This window comes from Parasteatoda tepidariorum, chromosome 9 (assembly GCF_043381705.1).
Source record: "Parasteatoda tepidariorum isolate YZ-2023 chromosome 9, CAS_Ptep_4.0, whole genome shotgun sequence".
Lineage (NCBI taxonomy): Eukaryota > Metazoa > Arthropoda > Arachnida > Araneae > Theridiidae > Parasteatoda > Parasteatoda tepidariorum.
In genome coordinates, this window is record NC_092212.1 from 29,610,525 (window position 1) to 29,636,671 (window position 26,147).

The window sequence follows — 26,147 nt, forward strand, 5'->3', positions numbered from 1 at the left end:
TTGTTATTCTAAAGCTTTTTAATAAACTTCTATTCCTGCTTTGGAATATATATATATAATATATATAATCAGTATTTTTAATTATAGAAAAAATTCTTTAAGCTCTTTATCAAAAAGTAATTATTTTAGCTTATTATTATTATTATTATTTTTTTAAATGTGCACAAATATTGTCTCTTAGCATGCCTTTAAATATTATTTATAAAATACAAATTTTTATTTAGATAATGAGTGAAAATTACTTTTTGAAATATACCATAAAATAGTATAAGAGGGTGACTTAGAAATTTTTGAGGATAAAATTCAGTTATTAAATGATATTGCACATTTTGATATATTTTTACAGTGTTAAGTGACTGCCCTTTCAAAACTCAAAATGCCTTTTTCTGTTTGAAAGCACCAGGCCCTTTTTTATACCTAGGGAGAGCTCTGTAGACTATTATATATGTTTGGTATAACGTATAAAAGTTATATTATAAACTATTTATATATTAATTAAACTTTGTAATGGTAGGATAATTTTCATTAATATATTTTAATTCAAACATTTTCCCATAATATTTAAATTGGTTGAGAAAGAGCTATTATAAATGTCAAACTGTTTTTCATTTTAGGTAGTGCTTAACACATCATAGTATATTACTTTTAAGTTGAATATTTATGTGTCTTTCTTTGAAAAAATATTTTTAAATCATGTTTATTAAATTGAAAAATAAATTTTATTCATTTTATTAATACTTAGTGAACTGTTATTGTTGTTAAAAAGTCTGTGCCTAATAAATTTTTAATTTTTTTTAAATAACTACTGAAGTAAATATAAGAGTAACCACTATTTTTTGTACTTGTTTCCTAATTTATATTTTTACTCAAAAATTTTTTTTTCAATTTTCTACAAAACTTTTTCTTTTTTTAAAAAAAAATTTTATTAGTTAATTTTATAAAACTTATCAGTTTTGTAAGTGTAGGTTATATTTAGATTTTTTTTTTTTGTAATAAAATAAATATTAGTATAATTTTGTTGCCTTTATTTGATTCTATCATTACTGGGTCTGTAATTATTTATAATAATAATAATTATTTTTGAATAATACTGTAGAAAAGTATTTTTCTTACCAGGTTGTCTTAACCTGGAAAAAGTCTGAGAAATTTTTCAGACCCAAGAAAAAAATTAGGAAATATTTAATTTAGAATTCCTTATAGAATTTTTTTTTTTTTTTTATTACACTTTTAAATCTCAATTTTTTTTTTTTTTAAATTTGGAGAAATATGTATATTTTACTTCCTTGTGCAATTAATTTTGAGACTCTTTTCTTTTAATCAAAGAATTCTTTCCTAAATTAGTGTATTACGTGAAAAACACATTCAGTCATAGTTATTAATTTAATTTATACATATATTTTAAAAAGAACATGTGTTATTAAGTGTTCAACGGAAAAATAACTGAATAGTAATAGAAAAATGCTAATTAAATGTATATATTAAAATAAAATCTAGTCTTCGAATTCATTTTAGTATCCATTATATTGTTTTCTTAATTGATTTGATTTTGTTAAACCTAACTATATTTTTATAAATGTATATCTTTATTTTGTAATTTAAACTTACAAATTTCTCTTTTAGTGACATTGTTAGAAAACATCTAATTTAGGCATGTGTTCTTTAAGTTTAAATTTTTGTCATAGGTTTTATGCTGTTTAATAATTTACTAATTAGTGAACATGAGAAATTATTGTGATAATAGCAATTATAGAAATTTTAACATATAAGTGAGTTAAATTTCATATTCTGCCTGATATCATGATAGAAAGTGGGATTCTAACTGACTACAGTTATGTAGCTATTTTAAGATTAAAAAATATGTTCATAAAAAGTTATTTAATTGTTCTAAAATATGCGACCTGGGTTAGAAATTTATTGTGTTATGTCTTGTGGCTTTAGTGCTGAGCTCATTAGTAAATATAATTAACTTCTTATTTGTCTTTAATGTAGTATCTAACTTTTATTGCTTAACAGGGAAGTTGTAAAGTTTTTTATTTTCAGTGCTTTGTTACAATTAACAGCTGGGTATTTTTTCTTTCTTTCTTAGAGGCATTTTTACTTTTTAATTCCACAGTTGGAGTTTTTTTTATTTTTAATAATAACAAAAGTTAATAATGAGTAGAGTAAGGTGGAACTGTTTTTAGATAATGCAAACAGGCACAACATATGGCTCACAACCAAAAGTGATTCTCAAAACCATGTTCTAGGCCCCTTTTAGCCATGCTCTGTAACTCGGAGAGTTACTGATCTCGTTTACAGCTTTTCTCAAAATATCATAATTTGACTATATTTTTTAATGATTTTTATAGCCCATGGCATTCCTGAGATGATAATTTTTATAAATTTTATTTTTCATTAGATTTTCACCAAACTGATATTAGCCTATGGTTTAAACATTTCTAAGAAAAAAATAATTCAAAGAATCAACATATTTTTTTTATTTCATTAATAAATACAAGGAACTAAAACAAAACATAATACACAAGTTCTAAGTTCAAATTTAAATTTTTTATGCATAAAAAATATTTAATTTACCATTAGTTTACTATCCCAAATTATCTCGGGCAAATGAAAAAAGTTAANCTAACTATTTCCATCAATTTATGTTTTGTAGAACAAAAATAGAGAAAGTAAAAATGTCATCAGTACTTTGTTAAAAAAGGAAAAACAGAAATAATTTTAAACATAGTCGACAATAAAATGGATGTATATTGTTTATATTTGCCGCTGATCGGCAAATAAAAATTCTATCCGCGGGTCGGATAAAATCCTCCGGCGGGCCGTAGTTTTCCCATCCCTGGTTTAAACATTTCTAAGAAAAAAATAATTCAAAGAATCAACATATTTTTTTTATTTCATTAATAAGTACAAGGAACTAAAACAAAACATAATACACAAGTTCTAAGTTTTTTATGCATAAAAAATATTTAATTTACCATTAGTTTACTATCCCAAATTATCTCGGGCAAATGAAAAAAGTTAAATATTAGTCTTTGTATATGTTCACATCTGAAAAATCATCTGCATTACTTTCACTTGCAAACGCCATTTTTTCACCCTTTTTTCTGTACAAATTCGTCAACCATTGTATATAGAGTATATACAATTATACAAAACACATCTGCAGTCCCGAGAATGACAAAACTCTCAAACAAATATTGGCGAACTTCCAATCACAGTAGATTATTATTATTTTTTGTTTTGCTTTCTGCCCAATAAAAACGTGATAAAACAAAACGTATTGACGAATTCTGCTATACCCTAGTTTACACGGGTTAATAATTATTTAAGAGAACATACCCGAGTTAACTCGGGATAATCAAGTAAGCGGTTAATTTAATGTGTAAAAAATATTAAACTAAATTGATTTATAAATCTTTATTTATCAGTCAAAGATTACACCAATAGTAAAATCATTTTCATGAGTAAAATTATGGGTGCTTCTGGAGCAGGTTTCATACAATTTACAAATTGTACTTGGGTGCTCCACTATCTTTTGTTTCTTAAAATTTATTTTTCTTGTTGAATACTTTATTTATTAATTTTTTAAATCCTTATTTTATATTTGGTTTTACGTGAAAAAACAGTACAAAATTTCATTATATTTCTCACTAGCTATTCTTGTCTATAAAAAAGAAGAGTGTTTAGGGCTTCATTTCTTTTTTATTATTTGAAAAGTTACTCCTAGGCTGCATTGCTTGGACATTGCTAAAATTCAAAATTATTCATTGATTTCAATAATTTTTTTAAAAAGTTCTTGCCAAAATGGCAACAGTTGGGCAAGACTTGACATTGCCCAACTGTTGACATTGACTTGCCCTTTAACTTCAAGTTTAAGACAGAGGAACTCTGTTTTTATATTTTTGTTTGACAAAAGAGCTTCAAAAAATCACTAATTGATTTTCTAATCAGTATTTGGCTATTTTTATTGCTGAATAATATTTTGGTGCATTATTATAACAATTTTTAAAATTGCAATGTTTTAAAGTTATTCTTAAAAAAGTTTTCAAAAAAAAGCTCATGCATATTGAAATAAAATATATATATATAATAGAAAAAAAAAGTTTCATATTCAAAAGATCGAATGAAAAGCAACTGTAACTTTATTTTTTATTATTAATATTATTTCGTGTGGTTTCTAAAATTAAAGCAAGAGAAAATTGGTTTCATAATTATCTGTATATAAGTAGTTCAGGTGCTAAACTTACTCACTGCACTTATGTAAAAAAAATATTGTCATCAAGTTTTTCATATTTTCACTGCTAACACAATACTAGTTTAATTTCTGTTAATATATTAATTTTTATTAAAAAAATCTAGATAACTTGATTTGTTGTAAGATCATTTCTCAGTTTTTATGTCACATGTAATACATGAAACTTATATATTTGTTAAAAATATATTTTGCAAGTATGTGTACCTAAAACAGCTTTATACAAATTTAAATTCATAGAAAAAATTTTATTCATAACCTTAGAAAACAAACTGTGTAAAGTTATTTCTAACTGTCCCTTGGCGGTGAAATTACTCTATCATTTTTCCTCTTTCCCACATAATGTCTAAAAAGCAGTTAGCGAGTTTTATCTTTTGGTCTAGTCAAATATTTGTTGATTGAAAATAATGAATGATCTCTTCTTCTTATCTTTAGAAGCCTGTCAAGCAACTTAAAGAAGAATTTGAAGAGACACCTTTTATAATTGTTTTATATATATATTTGTGTTATGCTGTCCTTACTGTATTTGGATACCTCCGAGACTTATTACGTAGTATTGGGTTGGAACGAAACTTTATGGCTAAAGAAGTTAACAGAGAAGTAAGTATCACTCTGAATTAAAAATATTTTAATTCTAAACCAGTCTGGTAATTGGAAAAAAGTAACTTCCACCTGAAACAAAAAAATTACATTAAAAGTTTATTTCATGAAGTTTGTAACAATGTCATCAAATGTGTCATCAACATATTTAAGGTTATCATTCTACAGATCCTTACAAGTTCTGAATTTTTTTTTTCTATGCATAACAGATTTCAAACCTTAAGAAATATCTTATTTGGGCTTGAAATTTGTTTTGCAATTTATACATATAAGATTAAACTTGTTTATAAAATTATAATTCATTTAACGAAAAATTGAAATACACCTCCAAGTTCACTTAGGCAATCAACCAGGGATTGTGATTCATGATTTAAATCTTGTGATTTAAAAAAAAAAAAAAAAAAACTATTTAACCAATAGTTTTTAAAAATAAATAATTGAGTCTAAAATATTTTTATTTGATATTATCAGGGGTCTGTCTAGGTTTTTTTTGAAAGGTACCTATTTTGTGAAAATTTAGACATGATTTGTGAAGATTAAATATTATATTAAAAAATTGACACAAAAATATGGTAAAGTAAGAAAATAGTTTCAAAAATTGTCACTACAAATAAAAATCATTTATGACTGATAAGATTCTATACAATTTTCCCATATATTCAAAAATAATTTTGCTATTTTAAAATTTTATACAAATTTAAAAATTGATAAAAACCTTTGTCCATAGTTAAATTTCAACTTGAATTTAATAAAAACATGCATTTAACAGTACTAGCACTGAAAGTTATTTCTATTCTGAGAACATTTTCGACTAGGTCTTGCAAAAACAAAATTTTAAGCGGCGGAGAGGAGAATCTTTAATTTTGCTTCATTAAAAGTATTTTGTGAAACTACTGTTTTCCTAAAGTTGAATTTGTGAAGGTACCCTTAAACGGTAGTAAATTTTCCCTGGACAGATTCCTGCTTAATTATAAATATATTCTATGTTGTGAATTTTTTAAAGTCTGTTTTTATTGATAATGAAGGTTAAATAGAAAAATAATAATTAAAGGTGGATGTATGTAAATATTTGAAAATAGACTAATAAATAGAAGAAAAAACTAGAAGTAGGTGAGAGCAGAGCGAGTGAAAATTTTAAATTAGCTGTATGTAAAGTAATCTGCAGGTAATAAACATATTTCAACTATACCTATTAAGTTTTATATTTATTTAAATACTTATTAATTTTCCTTTTAAAACTTATTAAATATTTAATTAGTTCAGTAATGAAGAAAGATTTGTTCTGCCCAGAGTAACTTAGAGTAACTATTTTTCATTAATGTGTTCTAATCTAGACTAATTTAATTAACACTTCATTAGATATCAAACTGAAAAATTCCTTGTCTTTAAAATATTAAGATTTTTAGCTTAAACAAAAATAATTTTGGTATTTTTTATTCATCGATTAGTTTGTAATAATTAAATAATAAATTTAAACATTTTAGATTGAAAGGTTAACTATTTTAGCTAAATTATTGTTTTTAAATAAGAATAAGTAATATTAATATATTTTGATTTCTATTTTTTATTTTTGCATAATTCAGCTTATAAATACAGACCTATTAAATCAGGTTTAGTTCAAACTTACGTTAATCAGCTTAAAATAACAATAGTTATTCTGCAGAACTAAAAAAAAAAAAATTCCCATTTAAATTTTTTTTTATTTGTTATCACTTTTTTTTTTTTTTTTTTTTTTTTTTTTTTTTTTTTTTTTTTCTTTTCTAAAATTTGATTGCATCAAATCAACAAGGACGAGTTTTTCTCCTTTTTGGCAGAATTCTGCCTTTTTTTTCCCCTCTAAGAAATTCCTCATTTCTAAGAAAATTTTGCTTTTTATTTATTTTCAAACTTCTGAAAATAATTCATTTTTTTATGCATTTTTGTACCTATATGTAAATACAATTCAAAATTGCACTCACTGGATTTGAAAATCATATTGTGATTGAATATTCATCCCATTTAAAATTACACATCACAACTCATATCCACGCAATTTAAAATTATGCATCTCGATTCGTATCCAAGTGATTAAAAAAATCTACCGTATCTAAATTCGTATCAAAATCTCTAAATTCGTATTCATGTGATTTAAAAATCTCACATCAAGATCAAAGTTCACACAAAACTAAAAAAAAAAAAAAATTTATTTTTATTCAGCATTGTTCGTAATTTGATAATTTTATTAATATTTTTTATTAAAATATTTATAATGTTCTAGCTTCTAACATACATTTCTTGCTCATATTTCAGAAATTTTTCTATTTAAAATTTGTTTTGCACGCAACATTTTTGGATTTCTATTTTCAGCTTTTTAGCAAACTCATCCCTGAAATCTATCACTTTTTTGTTTTAGGGTTATGTGTCCTTGTATCAAAGTTTTGAGAGCTTCTATACTAGAAATGTGTATATGCGGATAAGAGATTGTTTGAATATGCCGATATGCAGTGTTCCTGGTGCTCTAACGAAAATGAAGGAGAGAGTCACTCATGATTATAATCTGACATTCCAGTGAGTATTAATTTATGTATATTCATGTAATTCCATGATATTAAGGACAATATAACAAAAGATAAACATGTACTGGCATCCCTACATCAACAAATTTCTTAGATTTTTTTAAAAACTGTTTTCAGGGTATCCGCGCATCTGGAAAGTCATGAATTTCAGTATTGAACAAAATTTGTCATGATTTTAACTATTTTTTTAAAAAAAAAGTCATGAATTTAGGTCGCAAAAATTTTTTATATATAAAATGGAATTCCGCTCCCCCAATTTCATGGTGTTCCGAATATCTGAATTTGTAACAAAATCCCCACTCAGAGTCATATTTTATTAAAATATAAAAAGATTATATCATGTTCTTTAAAAATTATGGTGTTTTTTTTTCAAAAAATGAAGGAAAAAACGTAATTTCTGGAGCGAAGTATCTTTTAAACTTCTGTGAGTTCAGAATTATTATTATTTAATTTTTTATTCAGGGCTGATTGTGCTACGGAAAAAATCCGGATTTCCGAAATTTTCGCTAACAGTGATCCGGAAGTTTTCGGAGATTGAAGGTCCAGACGTTTAAAAAAATCATTGATCACAGAAGTTTCCAGAAATCAAATTTTCAAAGGTGGAACTTAAAAACACAGTTTATTTTATTTGTTTGTAAGGGAGAGCCAGAGATATACTTTATAAGCTTATAATCATGATTAATATAAATTTTTTATAAATAAATAGTTGTTATAATCATAAACTCAAGAAAAAAAGACATTTGCAAATTTTAATTACTTCTCCAGGTCATCATAGGTATGTGTAAATGGTATAGGTATGTGTAAAATTGTAAATATATTTTAAGTAAACTAAGAAATATTGAGAAAAAGGAAAAATAAACTTGTTTAAATTTTTTTCAATTTAAACTTTTTTTTTTAACTCAAGAAATTTTCCGGAATTTTGACTTGGGCTCACAATCACCCCTGTTTATTTTATCAATTTAAAATTCTAGCTGAAGAAAGCCAATCATTGGCGAATTTTTTTTTATTCCGAAATAAGAACAAAAAAATCATGAGTATTTTTTTTCCTTTCTGGTGAACAAGAAAAGTATCTTTGGAATATAATTCTGCTGAAAAAAAAGAAGAAAAAATTATTTGCTCAGCTATTTTATTGTTTCGACTCTTTCTTTATTGTTTTTTAAATTTAAAATCAATAAATATAAAAATGCAAAGTATAACAGTATTGGTCATACCTATCATTTTAATTAATATTATAATGCTTTTTAAATTTATTATTCTGTTTTTGTCAGAGAAAATAATAACTTTGTTAAGTCATATATTTTGAAAATCTAAAATGTAGCAGATACCCTGTATTTTAGATATAAAATCATTATTGAGGTTATTAAAATTTTAATATAGATGGTATTTGTAACATCTGTCTCATAGAAATTATAACATTAGTAATAAGAGTTTTTCTCCGTTTGCCACTTTCTGTATGTCATTTCATGTGTACTTTCAACGTTTCCTTTTTATTTGAAGTTTTTTTAATTCAATTTAAAAAAATAATCCCATTATTACTTATAGAAGAGTTTCAAAATCAAAATATGTTTTAATCCATGTCTTTTTATGCAGCGTCAGTTACATTTTAGATTTTTATTTTGAATAAAACATTTGTAATTTTCATCCTTTTTCGTATATACATAATAATAGTAGGCTATTGAAAACATCCCATATAATTTTTTGGAAGAAAAAAAATTAAATATTTATCAATGAAAAAAAGTTTGAAAATACGAAAAGCAATCGAAGTGTATTGTAACCATGGAATTATTGAAACTGACTATGATAAGAAAACAAAAGATGGGTTTTAATAAGGAATATTATGTCATTGTTTCAAGTCTCTAAACTTATTATTTTGAACCTTAAAATCTTTTAAGGATCAGGGTATCTTAAGTCTAAAAAATATAAACTAATTTGCTGTGCTTACATACTATAGATTTGTGCAGTCGTAATTGAGAAATGTTTAAAAGTACAGTAGAGAACCGATTATCCGGAACAATCGGGACTATTGCTATTCCGGATAACTGATTTTTCCGGTTTTCTGAATCGCTACAAAAAGCCGTTTTTTTAGTGTTAAACCCAACTAAAAATATATATATATATATATTTGGAAATAATCTTAAAAATAAGAAAAAACGATGAGGTAATACACTAATGATTATTTCTGAAATGATGGTAAGGTAAACATCTTTCAAAAAAGAAAAAGAAATCCTAAAATGTTATGAGGAAAAAAAAAATTTTTTTTTTTAAATTGCGGGAAAATTTATCGAATTTTGTTCCGGTTTTTTTGGTTTTCCGGTTTTCTGATTTCCGGATAACAGATTCTGTACTGTAGTTGTTTTAGTTCGAGTAGTTGGCATCCATTCCATCTTTATTTGTTCTATATAAGTAATTATACAATAAACTGATATGTTAAACATTTTTTCTTCATTGAGAAAAAGAATTTTAAATTGGTAACTAGGTTCAATAAAACCCATTTTAATAAAGAAAAAAAAAACATATTCGAAAATATTTATTAGTTTCTAAGTAAGAAAATAGTACTCATTTAACTTTCTGTAGATCGATTATTTTAATATGTAGCTGGGTTCGTGATTTTTTTAATTTTTATTCAAACACATTGTAAGAACTTTAATTTATGATTAAAAATACTTTATAAATGTTTAATCAAAATTAAATTAATATTGAAACAATATTATAAGAATATTTTAGAAGCTCTGACTTACTAATATAATTTTTCATTACAATACATAGCTTTGAATGCATAGCATTTTGAAACAAATACATAATTGAAATTTGAAGACTAGATGAAATAGAGAATTTAATGAAAGTGGTCTGTCTAGTTTTTCTGAGAGGTATTTATTTTGTGAAAATTTAGACATAATTAGTGAAAATTAATAATAATATTAAAAAATCAACACAAAAATAAAATTTTAAAAAAAAGTATTTTGTGAAACTATTGTTTTTCCTTTGTTGATTTCCAAATTTGAATTTGTGAAGATACCCTAAGCAGTAGTAAATTTGGCTTGGACAGACTCATTAACTATTAAATTAAAGTTTCAATTAGCAAATCATAATTTTAATTTAAAATTGTGTTTTTTTTCTCTTGATTTTTAATATGACAAAATAAATGTAACAGATTGTGTTTATAAATATAGTCATTCATCAAAAAATAAATAAATATTTAATTTATATATTTTTATATTAAAATATTCATTTTTTATTCTATATCAAAATAGATCAGCTAAAAAAAATTTATGCACTCATTGGAATTTTTTTTCACAAAATTTCTTAATAGAAAATCTGATAATGTCAAAGATACTGTAAACATATTACGAGAAAAAAATACCAGTTACCAGTTAATGACTCTACTGCCTCAAACAGTCTTTGAAAGGGAAGAATGACACTATATCAGGAAAAAATATCTGAATTCATTAGCCTTTTTGTTCTATTTTTGGCATAGCCTTTTTTTTCTTTTTAATATAACCTCAAACTTTAGAAATATACATTTTCCACCAATGAAATATAGTGTAGTTTTTATTCCATGATGTTTCAATCAAAAGGTAGAATTTTAATTAAGATTATTTGAACTTTTTTTCTTCGAAATTCATGTCTATTAATTACTTTCTACAGCTATGCAAGTCTATAATAGCATTAAATGTGTACTTTAATCTGTACTTTCAATCTCAAGAATCAAAAGATTTTTAAAAATGTAATTTCAAATGTGTTGGAGTTTAACACACACCTAGAAAGAAAGTAATTTCGTTAACTGAAATTAATTAACACAGCAATTTATTTAAAATATTATCTTTAAAACTAAGAAAAGAAAATAATAAAAGTATCAATAATTTAAAACACTGTTTTTTAACTTTTAATATCAATATATGTATTGATTTTAAAATTGATATAAATCAGTTGATTTAAATCAATGATTTTTTAAAAAAAACCATTTGATTTAAATCGTGATTTACATCAAGCTGATTTAAATCAACGAACCCTGATATGTAGTAAGTCTAATACCTTTCCTTTTTTAAGGGAACCTTTTAAAATCTTTTGTGACATTCTGTCTATCTACTAAGTTATGAATGCTTTGTTTTTTCCTTGAAATATTTGTAGGTTCACTGGTAAATCATTTGATGTCATTAACATGGGTTCATACAATTACCTTGGTTTTGCAGAAAATAATGGAAAATGCGCTGAGCCTGTTAGAAAAGCCATACAGAACCATGGAATTGCAATTTGTAGCACTAGGCATGAACTGGGTATAGTATGATGGGACATTTCAATACAGTTTATTTTTAACTATATTGTTTTCTGTGTGTGTGTTTTGTACTTTATTACAAAGGTTGTAAATAAAATAATGGCATTTCAGTTAATTAGCGTTAAGGTTTATATGCCAAACATTCTTTAAANTTCGACTGTATATTGTTTTCTGTGTGTGTGTTTTGTACTTTATTACAAAGGTTGTAAATAAAATAATGGCATTTCAGTTAATTTGAAAAAATTAGCGTTAAGGTTTATATGCCAAACATTCTTTAAAGCTCTTCTAATATATTTCTCCTAACATGAAGAAATTGAGGCATTCAAAATTGAATGTTTTTTTTTTTTAATTTAAATAATAAATATTTAAATTAATTTTGTTTGATCGTTCTAAATAAAGCTATAGTTGAAAAATAAATAGAATAAGATTTATCTGGCCAAAAATTAGAAGTCGTTCATTATTATCTGATAGTAGTGTTGCCAAATATACATTCATTACAATTCTATATCCTGTTGCAATTTTTGTTTAATGCTTGCTTTCCTACTTTTCTTTTAAATAAATTCATTAGCATTCCAAAGACTGTCTATGAAGTAGCCAAAAGTATTATTTGTTTCCCTTTGTCTAGAAGTCAGATTGCACTCTCAAATAAGTTATGATTACAATTCTCAGCCTTGCTAGAATACACTCTTTCTTTCAATACTTTGTACACTTTTTTTTTTCTGTTGCTAATTACACTTTCTTTTTTTTTTTCAAGGAAAATTTTTAAATTATCTTTTTGAAGTGATAATATTAGTAAAGGTCCAATATTGTTTGTGCTCTTACTACTTAGTTTAAATTTGTATAGTTTATTCTATACTGTTTAATATTTTACTAACTAATGAATGTAAGCCAGAGCCGGATTATACCTTTCGTAGACCCTAGGCATAGCCGTTCTTGGGCCCTCCCCTCCTTCCCCCACTCCTCCCCTCTTTTCAAAATATATGCTGAAATTTTCTTGCATGTTTTTTTTTTTACACTTTTATTAATATGGATTTTAATTTACGAATTTGTTTATCGAACTTTATCTGCAATACCGACAAGTGTAATGCATAAAGTAAGAGAAAAAAGAAAGGTACTCCTAACTTTAAAGAGAAAAAAAATGATAGAAATATAACATTTAAAAGAATAAAAAATTTACAAGTTTAGACAAGAAAAACAAGTTTAAAAAATACAAAATTCTCATATTTATTTTTTAAAAATAATTACAATTCCTAAATTAACTTATATAAACAAAACCAATGATTAAATAACGCAATATATTTCATACCTAATTAAACGGGGGGGAAACAATAAAATAAAAGGAAAACTTATTAATCTAAATCAAAACACTTGAAAATTATCGAACCGAAACGATAGTTAAAAAAGGCACTAGCATAAATATTAAAACCCGGAACAAGGCAAGATCAACGGAATTTTAAAAAAAAAAAAAAACCCTAATGATAAAATTTATGAATAAAAAGAATTTATTGAGTGCGAAATTTATCGTGAAAAGAAAAAAAAATCAAACGCAGTGGAATCAGAAAAACAAAACTGTTTTTCTGATTCCACTACGTTTGTTTTTTTTTTTTTGATTTTTTTCTCCCAAGTTTTTCATAGGCCCTAGGCACGTGCCTAGTGTGCCTATAGGTTAATCCGGCCCTGATGTAAGCAAATGTTATGAAGAAAAAAAATATGAAAACTTTATCATAAAATTCTTGAAAATTCAGGGAGATTTCATTTAACACTGTACCAAACATCCTGATCCATTTTAAATTATAACTAGAATATGATTTATTTACTAAAGATCCTTTATATTTTAAGTTTCTATATTTATTTACTTTTAAAAATTTTTAGGAACCACTCTATATCACCAAGAATTGGAGAAACTAGTTGCAGAGTTTGTTGGAGTTGAGGACAGCATTATTATAGGTATGGGTTTTGCCACCAATTCCACAAATTTACCTTCAATAATTTCCAAAGGATGTTTAATACTTAGTGATGAGTTAAACCACGCCTCCCTTGTTCTTGGTTGTCGACTTTCTGGAGCTAAAATCAGAGTCTTCAAACACAATGGTATGTTAAAGTTGTCATTTTATTTTCATTTTTTAATATTTGTTTAGCTTTTTTTTAAAAGGATTTTTTTCCCGCTACGTCATTTCTAGTTAAATCTAGTTAGTGAAAAAAAATTATTAAAGAATTATTAAATAATATTGCTTTGCTTTATTAAGATATTCTATTTATTACAATAAAAATAAGGTATAAAAGGATATACAAACAAAAAATATATGGCGATGTGTTTACATATTTTTTATGGTTAGTAATAAAATGGGGTAAAGGTAGTAAAAAAACACCACTTTTCTTCCACTTTGGGTCTCGGCAGAAAAGGGGAGAAAAGTGAATCTTGCTATTTCAATACATGAAGCGTTGTGTCAAATGTAGGTTTTTATGCTGATTCAAATAGCATCAAACTTGAGATGATTGGACTGATAGTTTAAAAGTTAAGATCTTTTATGTTCTAAAGGTTAAATATTTTATTTGTTCCTTTTTACTTATCTGACTTTGCTATCTACACGAATGAGGCATTACTTCTATGTAACGTTTTAGGCATAAAATTCTTCCAACTTATATCAGAATTTTTGACTTTCTAAACTTTAGAAGAATTCTTAATATTTTTAAATTATTTTGTTGTGTTTCTCATTGACTACTAAATTAAAATTGAAAAGGCATTTACAACTTAACTTTCGGATTATCAATTGGACGAGACTGAGTTATGTTTAACAATACTTGTCCAAGGTTTTTAGATCACTCTGTATTTGCTTTTAGTGTACTTTTTTGCAAAAACTACTTTAAAGTAGCACATAGAAACATTTTATTTTCAGTAAAAACTATTATATTCTACAAGCTAAACATGTCTCCACATCTATTTAATGTTATACCAGGACATTAAAAAATAAAAAACAAAACCTTTCTAAATTGTTAAAACTAATTATTTTTTCAAGATTAACAGGGTGCGTTTGTAAAAAGTACTTAAAGGTGCTTTTTGGGAGATTTCGTTTTTAAAAGCTTTTAAAGGTGCTTTTTTCAGCTGGCGTTTTTAAAAAGTGCTTTTTTTAACGAATAATTTTTTTTCTTCCTTCAGTGATATCTGGCGGATCCCCTGCATTTCGGGAAAAATGGGGTGTTTGCTACGTAATCATTCACACGGACTTCATGTTGTACCCACGTTATGACTTGCGCATGCGCGCACACTCGAAACTGAAACCCGAGTGCTCCAATTCGGATAGAGTCAGATCCTTATTAAATGTTTTTCTTTTTCATTTATAATTTTATTCTTATTTATTTTATTTTACTTCTAACACTTTTTTGATGTAGGGGGTAAGGGTACTTTTGTTCTGAGTTCAAAGTCAAGTTGAATTCACTCGGTGATGTGGGAAAGGTACTGATTGTTTAGATTTACGTCCGTTTTTTTTTAATGCTATAACTGTTCATAAAAAGTTTTTGTTTTTCAATAATATCATTGATTCAATATGAGTTTTTTGAGTGCTTGAAAAGCTTTTAAAAAGTGCTTATTTTTGATTCAAAGATTTGGCTACACACCATGATTAAATATTTAAAAAAAATACAGTTTAAGTAAATACCCATCCTACACCTTGTAAAAAATAAAAAATACATGCTCACCTGAAAATTTTAAAAATTTTACCTGGAAAAATCAGGGAAATTTTAAACCTGATGAGTGGCCACCCTGAAAAATTAAATTGTGAATTGTTTTACAATTACATAAGGGATTTAATATACAGTCAAACCCCATTGTAGAGAACCTAAAGGGACCGAAATTTCGGTTCACTATAACCGGGAGTTCACTATATCCGTTCCGCAAGCAATTTTAACTAATAGTTCCGATCTTTTTATTATACATTGTTTAAATAAATGACCAATAAAATGAAATACAAAAATGGCAGAAAAGTAATGCTTAGTAACAAAAAATATGTTAACTTGCTTTTATTTTATATTACTCTTCGTCTTGTGTACAAAAAAATAGTAATCTTTAGCTGATGCAGGGAAAATTTTTTCCATACATCTGCCTGAGTTGGCCTTTGTTTAATGATGGAAAAGTGAGATAAAAGAAGCAAACCAGAAAAAATGCTTATTTCTATAGATGGTTTTAAAAATCAGTATAAGTACTTATTTAGAAGTAGACATTTCAAAATTATTTTTTAAAAAAATCTAGAAAAAAGTCAGTTGAAGACAGAAAAAAGTTCATAATATCCAACTTCCTCACTTTTTTAGTTCACTATATCCACAAAAAATATCATTATACGTGTATAGCAAGGCATGGGACCGAATATTTCGTTCACTATAAACCGTGTTCACTATAGCGGGGTTTGACTGTAGTCATTTATGAATTAAATTTGTATTGCAGAAACCCTTAGAAAAGCAAAACAGAAACTGATTAATCTGGAAATTAAAAAACATAAATTGAAATGGATTGCTCATGCTCTACGTAAATCGGAAAAATTTTAAGTTAAACAAGTTTTTGAATGGAGCACTTAGGACAATAGAGAAGAGGAAGATATAAAAATACTTGACGCAGGGCTATTGTAAATGAATTGAAAGGAATAGGAAAAACATAGATAGGCAAAATATCCGGCCATGAAATAGAGTGAGATAGAGCTATGATAAAATAGAGTGAAGTATGATAGAAGCCCTGTGCTCCAATTCAGAGTAAAGAGGAATGGGTGTGTTTGAATTTTTTGTCCCAGTCAACGTTAGTAGATTGTAATACACGAGTCAAACTACTTATACTTGCAGCAAGTTCAGTTTTATAATGTTCTCTAAAACTTGATTTAACTGTTGTTTTTAAGTGAGATATAGCACTATCCTCTACAAGGAAAAACCTGTGTTTGACAAATGATTGTGAACATCTACTTTCTGCTTATAAATACTAGGTATCTGCTCACCTGGAAAGTCATGAGATATCATGGAAAGTCATGAGATATCATGGAAAGTCATGATTTTAAATATTTTTTTAAAAAAAAAAATCATGAAAAGTCATGGATTTAGGCTGCTGAAAAATCTAATTTTTAAAATGGAATTATCTCCTCCCCCCTTCGTTCCATGATGCTCCGAATATCTGAATTTGTAACAGAATCCCTGCTTACAGTCACATTTAATTCAAATATAAAATGTTTTTATCGTTTTCTTCAAAAATTATGGTGTTCTTTCAGGAAAAAACATCATTTCTAGAGCGAATTATTTTTTAAATTTCTGTGATTTCAGATTTTTTTTTATTATTTTTTTTATTTTATCAATTTAAAATTCTAGCTGAAGCAGGATTGTCATAGGCATATTTTTTTAATTCCAAAATGAGAACAGAAAAGTCGTGAGTATTTCTTTCCTTCCGATGAATAAGAAAAGTATCTTTAGAATTTGATTCTGCTGAAAAAAAGAAAAGAAAATTTTTTTTGCTTTTTTATTTTTTTCAGCTATTTTATTGCTTTAACTCTTTCTTTACTCTGTTTTTAAATTTAAAATCTATAAATATGAAGATGCAGAATATAACAGTTTTGGTTAGACCTATAATTTCAATTAATGTTATTATAATGCTTTTTTAAATTTATTGTTGCGTTTTTGTCAGAGAAAATAGTAACTTCGTTAAGTCATGAAAAATGCTAGGAATTAAGCATGGAAAGTCATAAATTTGAAAATCTAAAATGTAGCAGATACCCTGTAAATATTAGTTAGTTCTCTTTTGATAAAGCCTTTCATAGATACAGTTGCCACTATGTATTTGCAAATTCATTTTTAAGAATGTTTTTTAATATTTTTAAAATAGCTAAATTTTTAAGTCATATCATCACCATTTGCCATATCACTCAAAACTACAGTGCGGCACAAGTTTTCTTTTACTGTTGTTGTTTTGTTTTTTTTATACAACTTTAGCCCAAAGCATAAAGGTGACTCATCACTGTTGCCTAAAAAAATAATATCCTTATCTTTGGAAAACCGACCCAAATAAACAAATTATTGCAGAATTATTTCGTGTTTTCTGGAATCTTTTAATCAACACTTGTCACAGATCCAGAAGCAATATTATGTTGTTTTAAAAACTTTTAAACCGACCATTTGAAGCTTTAAGATCAACTCCTTCAATATTACCGTTTGTATGTCTATACAGACCTTTTTAGGATTTGTTTAGCGCACATTTTTATTCTTAAACCGTTAGGAAGCGTCCCTGCTTTTCTCTCTTTTTCAATCCTATCCACCAAAATGTTTTCCATTTTAGATGTTTAATGTTTTTAAAAATTTCTAAAAAAGAAACTGGGTTCATTGATAAGTTTAGCTTTTAACTGAAGTGCAAAGTTATCATGAATTTAAAATTTTTCAATTTGAAACAGAAAAAGCAAATAAAATTACTTTTGTTATGACTTTTTTCAAAAGTAAAAGCACTTTTTAAAGTTATTCTTTTCATTTCACTTTCTTAAATTATTGTATTCAATTTTATATCAATGTTTTATATTTTAGACATGAAAGATCTTGAACGAAATATTCGATCTGCCATAGTATCTGGTCAACCAAGGACCAAACGACCCTGGAAGAAAATTATTATAATTGTTGAAGGAGTTTATAGGTTAGTTCTTTTTCTTTAATGTGTAATTTTTAATTATGTTTGAATAGATATAAACTTGTAATTTTAGTTTTTTACTATTGGACTGAGTTATTTAAGTTTTTACTTATATGTTGATGTTGTAATCATGGGTGCCACTCTTCAGTCCTGGGGACTGAAATCAGTCTTGAGATAAAATATCAGTAGATTAAGTTTCATAAATTAATACCTCTTTTCTGTTGGTTTTTTATATAAAATTTTCTGTTTTATTTTAGAAATGTAACAAATATTCACAAATAAAAATTAAATTTTAGTGTAAACATTGTTAATTTTCATAATTGTTGAAAAATGCTCAGTAATGAAAGAATGAGATTGAACTTCAATGTTTCTTGCTTGAACAAAGTTTGTACTATTGTTGTATCTCAATTTTCTTTTTTTCTTTTTCCCCAACGTTTTGAAATGCTGGTCAGTTAAATTAAGATTATTATTTTTCTTTTAAAAAAATAAATAAATAAAATAAACAAGACATAAATAATGCTGAAGTGAAAAATAGAGATGCATAGCTTCATGAAATAATTAGTGGATATTCAGTGAGTGATGCAGGGCTGATTGTGCCTCCGAAAATCAAATGAAGTTTCCGGCGGTCGAAGGTTCAGACATTTCAAAAAATTATTGACCACAAAAGTTTCCAGAAATCAAATTTTCAGAGGTGGAACTTAAAAACACAGTTTATTTTATTTGTTTGTAAGGGAGAGCCAGATACTTTATAAGCTTATATTCAAGATTAATATTCATTTTTTATCAGTAAATAGTTATTATAAAGAAAGAAAGAAAGACATATTTGTAAATTTCAGTTTCTTCTCCAGGTCATCATAGGTATGTGTAAAATTTTAAATATATTTTAAGTAAACTAAGAAATCTTGAGAAAAAGGAGAAAACCTTGTTTAAATTTTTTTTGATTTAAACTTTTTACTCAAGAAGTTTTCTGGAATTTTGACTTGAGCTCACAATCACCCCTGGTGATGTAAAACAATGTATAAGGTTAGCTGTTGTTTCATCTTGCTTGCTGTAAAAAAAATTAGAAAAAAAATAGATAATTGATTTAATATTTGAGCTATTACTATAGAATGGTACATTTTGGAGATGGTGAGCTATAAATTTCTTAAAATTCTAGTAAACAACTCTAGATTGTGTTGATTGGTCAAAAAAATAAGTTCAGTCCTGAAATATTTTTAGAGTGGCTCCCATGGTTGTAATATTATTGTAATATCAGTCCTATGTTTGCAATAACTCATTCCAATACTACAGACTTGATCTCTTTTATTATTAGAAAACCATTAAGAGGTGAAAAGTATTGTTTGATTCTCCAATAGCATTTGATAAGTCTGATATAAAAGGTATTGTGAATTATACTTGAAGGTTTATTGAGTTAAAAAATAATTTGTAGTAAAATGAAATTTAGAATATTACATTCATTTGAAAAAAGAAAAAAAATACAAATTAATTTTATGCAATGGGTAAGATTATTTATTCTTTTGAAATTAAAAGTTTTTAATTGAAAATGTAAATATTTTAAATCTTTATCCAAACTCCATTTATCTCAATATAACTTTGAAGAAAGATGAGCAATTGAAAATAGTAAAGAATGTAATTTTGTTAATGCCTGAATTATCCTAAAATATCTCATTTAATAATTCTACTTGAATAAATATTTTTCATTTATTTAAGAATTTGGATTTTTGTCTCTGGAAGTATGAGAGGTAGCTACATTTTAATGTAGTCAAAATAGTTAAGTCAGAAGATCAGGCAGAAGTTTGAGCACCTCTTCAAATGTAAACAAACACTAGTTTTAAAGTGTGCTTGTTCATCACAACTGTGCATACTAGGTGAACTCATTAGTGAACTGAACCGGTTGAACCGCTTTCCTGGCTTCAAGATCAACCAAAGTTGAGATAAATATTTTCATAGAAAACAAAACAGTTAAGTGCCTGCAATTGAAAAATAAACGCAAGCGACAAAAAATTCCAAATTGAGATTTTTAAATATTTGCCATCTTTGTATGGTAAGCTACATATTGTGAAAAAAAATTACAAAAATAAATTTTGCTTTATCAGTTATTTGAAATTCTATTTTAGCGTTCATAACATTAGCAATAAAAAAAGAAAAATTGTCAAGCCACTTTTCTGGAAATCAATCGTGATTCACTTACTTTGATTTTTCAATTGCGCGGCAGTGTATCCATCATGCGTTGTCGATTGAATTGTGTAACTATAATCCTTTTTCACTGCCTTGATAAATTGATTAATTTTTTGAAATTTTAAAAGCTCTTTGAATTTGACTCTGACATGGGCTATTTATTCTGATGAATACAAAAACTGATTTCTAATACTTTGTTTTCCTTTCCTTTTATTTTATAAAAAAATAAAACTGATTCAGTTTATTTTTAAACTTTTTTCCATTGATTGTAAATATTTATTTCAGTATGGAAGGCACTATTACTAACCTGCCAGCTTTGATTGCATTGAAAAAGAAATATAGATGCTATTTGTATGTTGATGAAGCCCACAGCGTAGGAGCGCTTGGACCGAGAGGACGTGGTGTCGTTGATTACTTTGGATGTGATCCCAAAGATATTGATCTGCTTATGGGAACATTCTCCAAAAGTTTCAGTGCAGCTGGGGGATACATAGCTGGATCTCGGGTATTTTAATGTTTTTATGTTCTTATAATTTCCTTTTAAAAGTCTAAAATTACGAGTAATTGACCACAGCATTTTCCAATTCTGTGAGAAAAATAAGATGAAACATCATTTAAAAATCCTTTGCTTATAATATTTAGCATGGGGAAGCTTCTCCTTTTGCCCCACTTGTTGTACAAACTGTAAGCAGAATGTTTACTGTATTGTTTATCTTGTATTTTAAAAAATAAATTAATCTTATACATGGTGCGTAGCTTCTTTAAAAGGTGCTTNAGGAACCCCTAAAATTCCTAAAAATCTGATAAAATTTTGTTGGTGTTCCTAAAAAATTAGAGTTATAGGCTAAATATAAATAAAAAAGCAATTATCTAAAATATAAGAATTAAACTACATTAATTAAAACTGTTTTAATTTTGTCACATGGGAATTTTGATCCTGAGAGAGGTTTTTCGATAAATAAAGCAATGCTTAATGTGAGTCACCCTGAGAATACTATTGTGTCTCTTAGACTAATCAAAGATACCATTCGAAATTATGGAAGAGTGTTGAAGATCACTACAACACTATTGAGGGCAGTAAAAGAATCTCACAAATCATATCAAGAATATTTTAGAAAAATGATCATGATTAATTTATTTTTCTCTAACTTCTAATATAAATTGCTGATTTGAAATCTAATAATATCACACAATAGTTTTTCTTAATAAAATAAGGTAAAGGGTAATCGTAAAGTTTTGATTAAAAAGGTAAAAATTAAATAAAAATCCAAGTTGGTGTTAATTTATTTTTTCTCTTGATTTATTCTGACTTTTGCCTGTTCCTGAATTATGCACTTAATTTCTGATATGTAATATGTAAAGTTGAAATTTCATTTTTACATTTTAGAGATTTCATTCTTGACTTAATAAATTTCAGAGCTTTATTTTATGGCTTGCAATTATTTATGATATTGTAATGATATTGTAATGTGGATGAATTGTAATAATCTTCTGTTATGTAATAAATTACCGTGTGATCTGTTTTTTTCCTAGCAAAATCATATATTACCCCTAAAATTTTTTGAAAAAAGTTCCTAAAATTACCCTAAAATTTTAAAAAACTTTGCTGCTACCCCTGTGTATTGTTAATCTTGTATTTTAAAAAATAAATTAATCTTATACATGGTGCGTAGCTTCTTTAAAAGGTGCTTTTGCCATTGGGTGTTTTTAAAAAGTACTTAATTTTCCCTTTTCAAAAATGAGAATTTTTTTTTCTTCGTTATTATGTCGATTTTCGCCACGTATTATGCAAAAGCGTGCTTTCCGCATTGTTCCATTCAACGATTTCACAGTTAATTTCGGCATGCAGTCGGTCCATAGCGTATTAAAGCACCAATCATTTTACATGTTTGATGAAAAAACTTGTGAGTCCGTATGTGCGTCTGCTGTTCGGGGTTCGGTAAGATTATTGCCTTCTCATGTGCAACTCTGCTGCATTTTGCAAGATATTCTCAATTTCAGACTTCATTTTCCACCCTCTGATATCAAACCAAAAAATCTCTCGATCATTTTGTAATGGCTAATATAATCAAGAAAAGAGTTCTTTGTCAGGAACTACTTATTTTCTCATGATCATCTAAAGTCTTTGAAAATTATTTTGCATTTTGTTGATGTATATAGTGCTTAAAAATATTGATGATAATAAATGAGTGATTTAAAAGTACTTTAAAGGTGCTTATTTTTTGCTGAAAGATTTAGTTATGCACCCTGTTATAGTAAAGCTTGTGTAAGTTGACCATTTGTGAGACAACTATTGGATGGTACATTTAGGCAATTTGTTAGTTTTATCAAAGGGAAAATATTTAATTTTGCTACCAGTTCGGTACTCGATTATTTAGGTCTACTTAGACAGGTGACCTTACAGACATGGTCAACTTAACAGATTTCCTGTGATTTCTTCCTTTTTTTTTTTTTTTTTTTTTTTTTTTTTTTTTTTTTTTTTNTAATTTGTAGTCAAAGGAGCATATGAAAAATGTGATTTATACCAAATTGGAATTAATAAAGTAAAACATTTTTGAAAATTATCAGTTAGTACTATAAAATTTAATGTTAAACTAAAATATTAAGCAATAAAATTTATCTTAAAATCTACTATACTTCTATAGATATTCTCCGTTTTTTATTTACTTTAAAATTAGAGTATTTGACCTTGCTTCTAAGATGATTACTTTTATTTTTCGTACTACTATCCACTTAAGCATTTCCATTTTATCTTTTACTTACTCCTATTACTTTTTTTTGTATGCTACACACCCTAATAATGTAAATTCAGTAACTTATGATTGAAAATCAACCTATTGCAAGAAGGTAAACAGAAAAAGAATTTCTTTTGACCACTAATTTTAGATATGTAGTACTAACTTGTGAAAATCACTTCCTAGTTAGAAAAAAAGTATTTGAACTGCATTAAAAAAAATTTAAGAAAATATTGCTAAATGAATTATAAAGACTACATAGATAATGATATTTCTGAATTAATTTCTAAAAAAGTAATAATAATTAAAATTATTAGATTGTCAACTTATATATAGTTCTTCTTACAATGTGGTTATTATTTCGTAATTGCGATTATTTGTACTAGATTTTGCATTTTTTTTCTCTTTTAAGGATGTTATCAATCACCTGAGAACACATAGCTACAGCTTTTACTATGCTACTAGTATGTCAGCAGCAATTGCTGTACAAATCTTAACATCTATGAAGATAATAATGGGAAAAGATGGAACAAATGAAGGTAACATTTTCATAATATTTCTTAATTTTTTTTTCCATTCAAAATAAAAATTGAGGATTCTACTTCAGTGTTAGAAATACAGAGGAAAATGAAGATACAGTAGACTGTCATTTATCTGAAAACGCTTTTACCGGATTGTCCAATTGTCCGGATTCGTTGAAGGACCATGTGTTTTAGCCACCTTGTCCAAAAAGAATTTTTGTTTTCCATGAAAATGCTTCTTTATTTTTGGAATATCTGGAAGGGGTCTAAAATGGCTGCCTTTACCACTTGGTGACATTGAAAAGAACCTCACGCATTCCACACAGTTCCAATGTGGGTGCTAAGTAGTTTCGATTAAGGAAAAAGGTTTCTAATAAAATAAAAAATTAAAACTTTTAAACAAGCCATTTGTAATATGCTATAACAGGCACTACTACAATTGCCAATCCTAAGCCTGGAAAAAGTGTGAAAGGTAGTTACTTAAAAACATTCTTATAACTGTTTTTTAAATTTTTCCCGTCTTTTGGTTATCCGAATGGTCTTGGTCCAGATAATCGGAGAATATTAAATAATTGGAGAATATTAAAAAAAGTTCATTGAAGCTGACGCGAATGAAAGATTCAATTGAGAAAGTTATTAACAAAATACTCCTAGATGGTTTTAAAAGATAGTTTTCAAGCTATCTTTAATTACTGCAAAACTGACACTATTTTGTTGTGTTATGCAATTTTCAGAAAAAAGTTAGTTTTTTTTTTTTTTTTTTTTTTTNTTTTTTTTTTTTTTTTTTTTTTTTTTTTTTTTTTTTTTTTTAAATTTATTTTCTAGCTTAGCCTGCCTAATAAAAATTAAAGGAATCGATTTAGATTCTGGACACATTTCCAAACTAACAATGCTTATGCAATAGATTTAATAAATAATAAAATTCATTTATTTATACATATTCAGGGGTCTGATCAGGGTAAATTTCTGCTGTTTAGCGGTACTTTCACAAATTCAACTTAAGGAAAAACGGTAAATAAAAAAGTAAATCCTCATGGAAACCCCGTTCTCGTTGCAATCTATGGAAAAGAGGAGCTTTCCTGCCAGCTGTCTTTTAACAAAAAAGGTAGCACGTGTTTGATCAAATAGTGCAACATGGTAACCTTAACCGATCATATCAAGGCAAGCTTTTTTTTTTTAATGAAGCGACGAGGCTCTCCTGCTATAAACTTTACAGGAAGTCGAAGTTCGAACATTATCTTAAACACTATTGTAAATTTATTCTACTGACCTTTAATTTTTTGGAACCATTTTTTTTCTAAGTGAAACTTTTTTCTGTGTGACCCAGTTGAAAACGTTCTCATGATTAAAATAACTTTAGTACTGTTAAATGCACGTTTTTATTAAAATCAAGTTGAAATTTAACTATGGACAATGATTTTTATGAATTTTGAAATTTGGATACAATTTTTAGCCCAAAATTTTACAATAGCAAATTGCTTTTGAATAAATGCGAAAACAAAGTATAGAAATTTACGAGTCAAAAATGATTTTTATTTGTAGTGACAATTTTTGAACAAGGTTCCCACAGGTCAGGGAAAGCCAGGAATTGTCAGGGAATTTTATTTTAACCCCAAGTATCAGGGAAATATGCCATTTTTCTTACAAAAACCTGGAATATTCCTATATTATACCTGGAAAATAATCAGTTTTTGTGTTAAGTAATTCTAATATCTTTTACAATTGTTTGTTGTTAAAGGTTCCCATTTTATTCAAACAGAAATGTTTCTTTTCTCATTTAATATTATTTTACACAGAAAATCTAATATTTCACGTTTCAAATAAATGAATCCAAATTTCCTGATGAAAGAAAATATGGTCTCAATTTTTATTGAAATTTACCTGGTATACTTGGAAAAGTCAGGGAATTCTTTTTTTTTTCCGAAATTGAGTGGGAACCCTGTTTGAAAATATTTTCTTTTTTTACGATATTTTTAATTTTCACAAAATATTTCTAACTTTTTGCAAAATTGGTACCGCTTAAAAAAAAAACTAGACAGACTAACCCCTGATATTTTAGTTTTCATGATAATTAAAACAAGAGAAATGTTTTACCTCTTTTACTGTTGTGCTTCATTAATGTAACATGTGTTACATTTTTACTGTATAGTTACATTATAGTTATATTTTTACTGTATTTGCTTTCATTTTGTTGGGGTTTTTTTTAGGTATGAAACGAATCCAAAGACTTGAAAAAAATACTCATTACTTCCGTCAAAAACTGAAGCAGAAAGGTTTTATAATTTATGGCAATGATGATTCACCTGTTGTTCCTTTAATGCTTTATTTTCCATCCAAGATTGCGTAAGTTATGAAATCATTATTTTGTGCTTCATTAAAATGGCTATGCTTAA

General features: G+C 26.6%; 1 protein-coding gene across 1 annotated transcript in view; it reads left to right on the forward strand.

The window, feature by feature from the left end:
• The window catches only part of LOC107438055 (serine palmitoyltransferase 2), a 38,565-nt gene that overhangs the window by 6,217 nt on the left and 6,201 nt on the right, over positions 1 to 26,147 (forward strand). The window contains exons 2-9 of the mRNA XM_043045009.2: positions 4,688 to 4,852; positions 7,245 to 7,399; positions 11,536 to 11,681; positions 13,553 to 13,771; positions 18,221 to 18,326; positions 20,784 to 21,003; positions 23,646 to 23,772; positions 25,962 to 26,097. Coding sequence (XP_042900943.1) covers positions 4,688 to 4,852; positions 7,245 to 7,399; positions 11,536 to 11,681; positions 13,553 to 13,771; positions 18,221 to 18,326; positions 20,784 to 21,003; positions 23,646 to 23,772; positions 25,962 to 26,097 — 1,274 coding nt within the window. The remainder of the gene's footprint in view (positions 1 to 4,687; positions 4,853 to 7,244; positions 7,400 to 11,535; positions 11,682 to 13,552; positions 13,772 to 18,220; positions 18,327 to 20,783; positions 21,004 to 23,645; positions 23,773 to 25,961; positions 26,098 to 26,147) is intronic.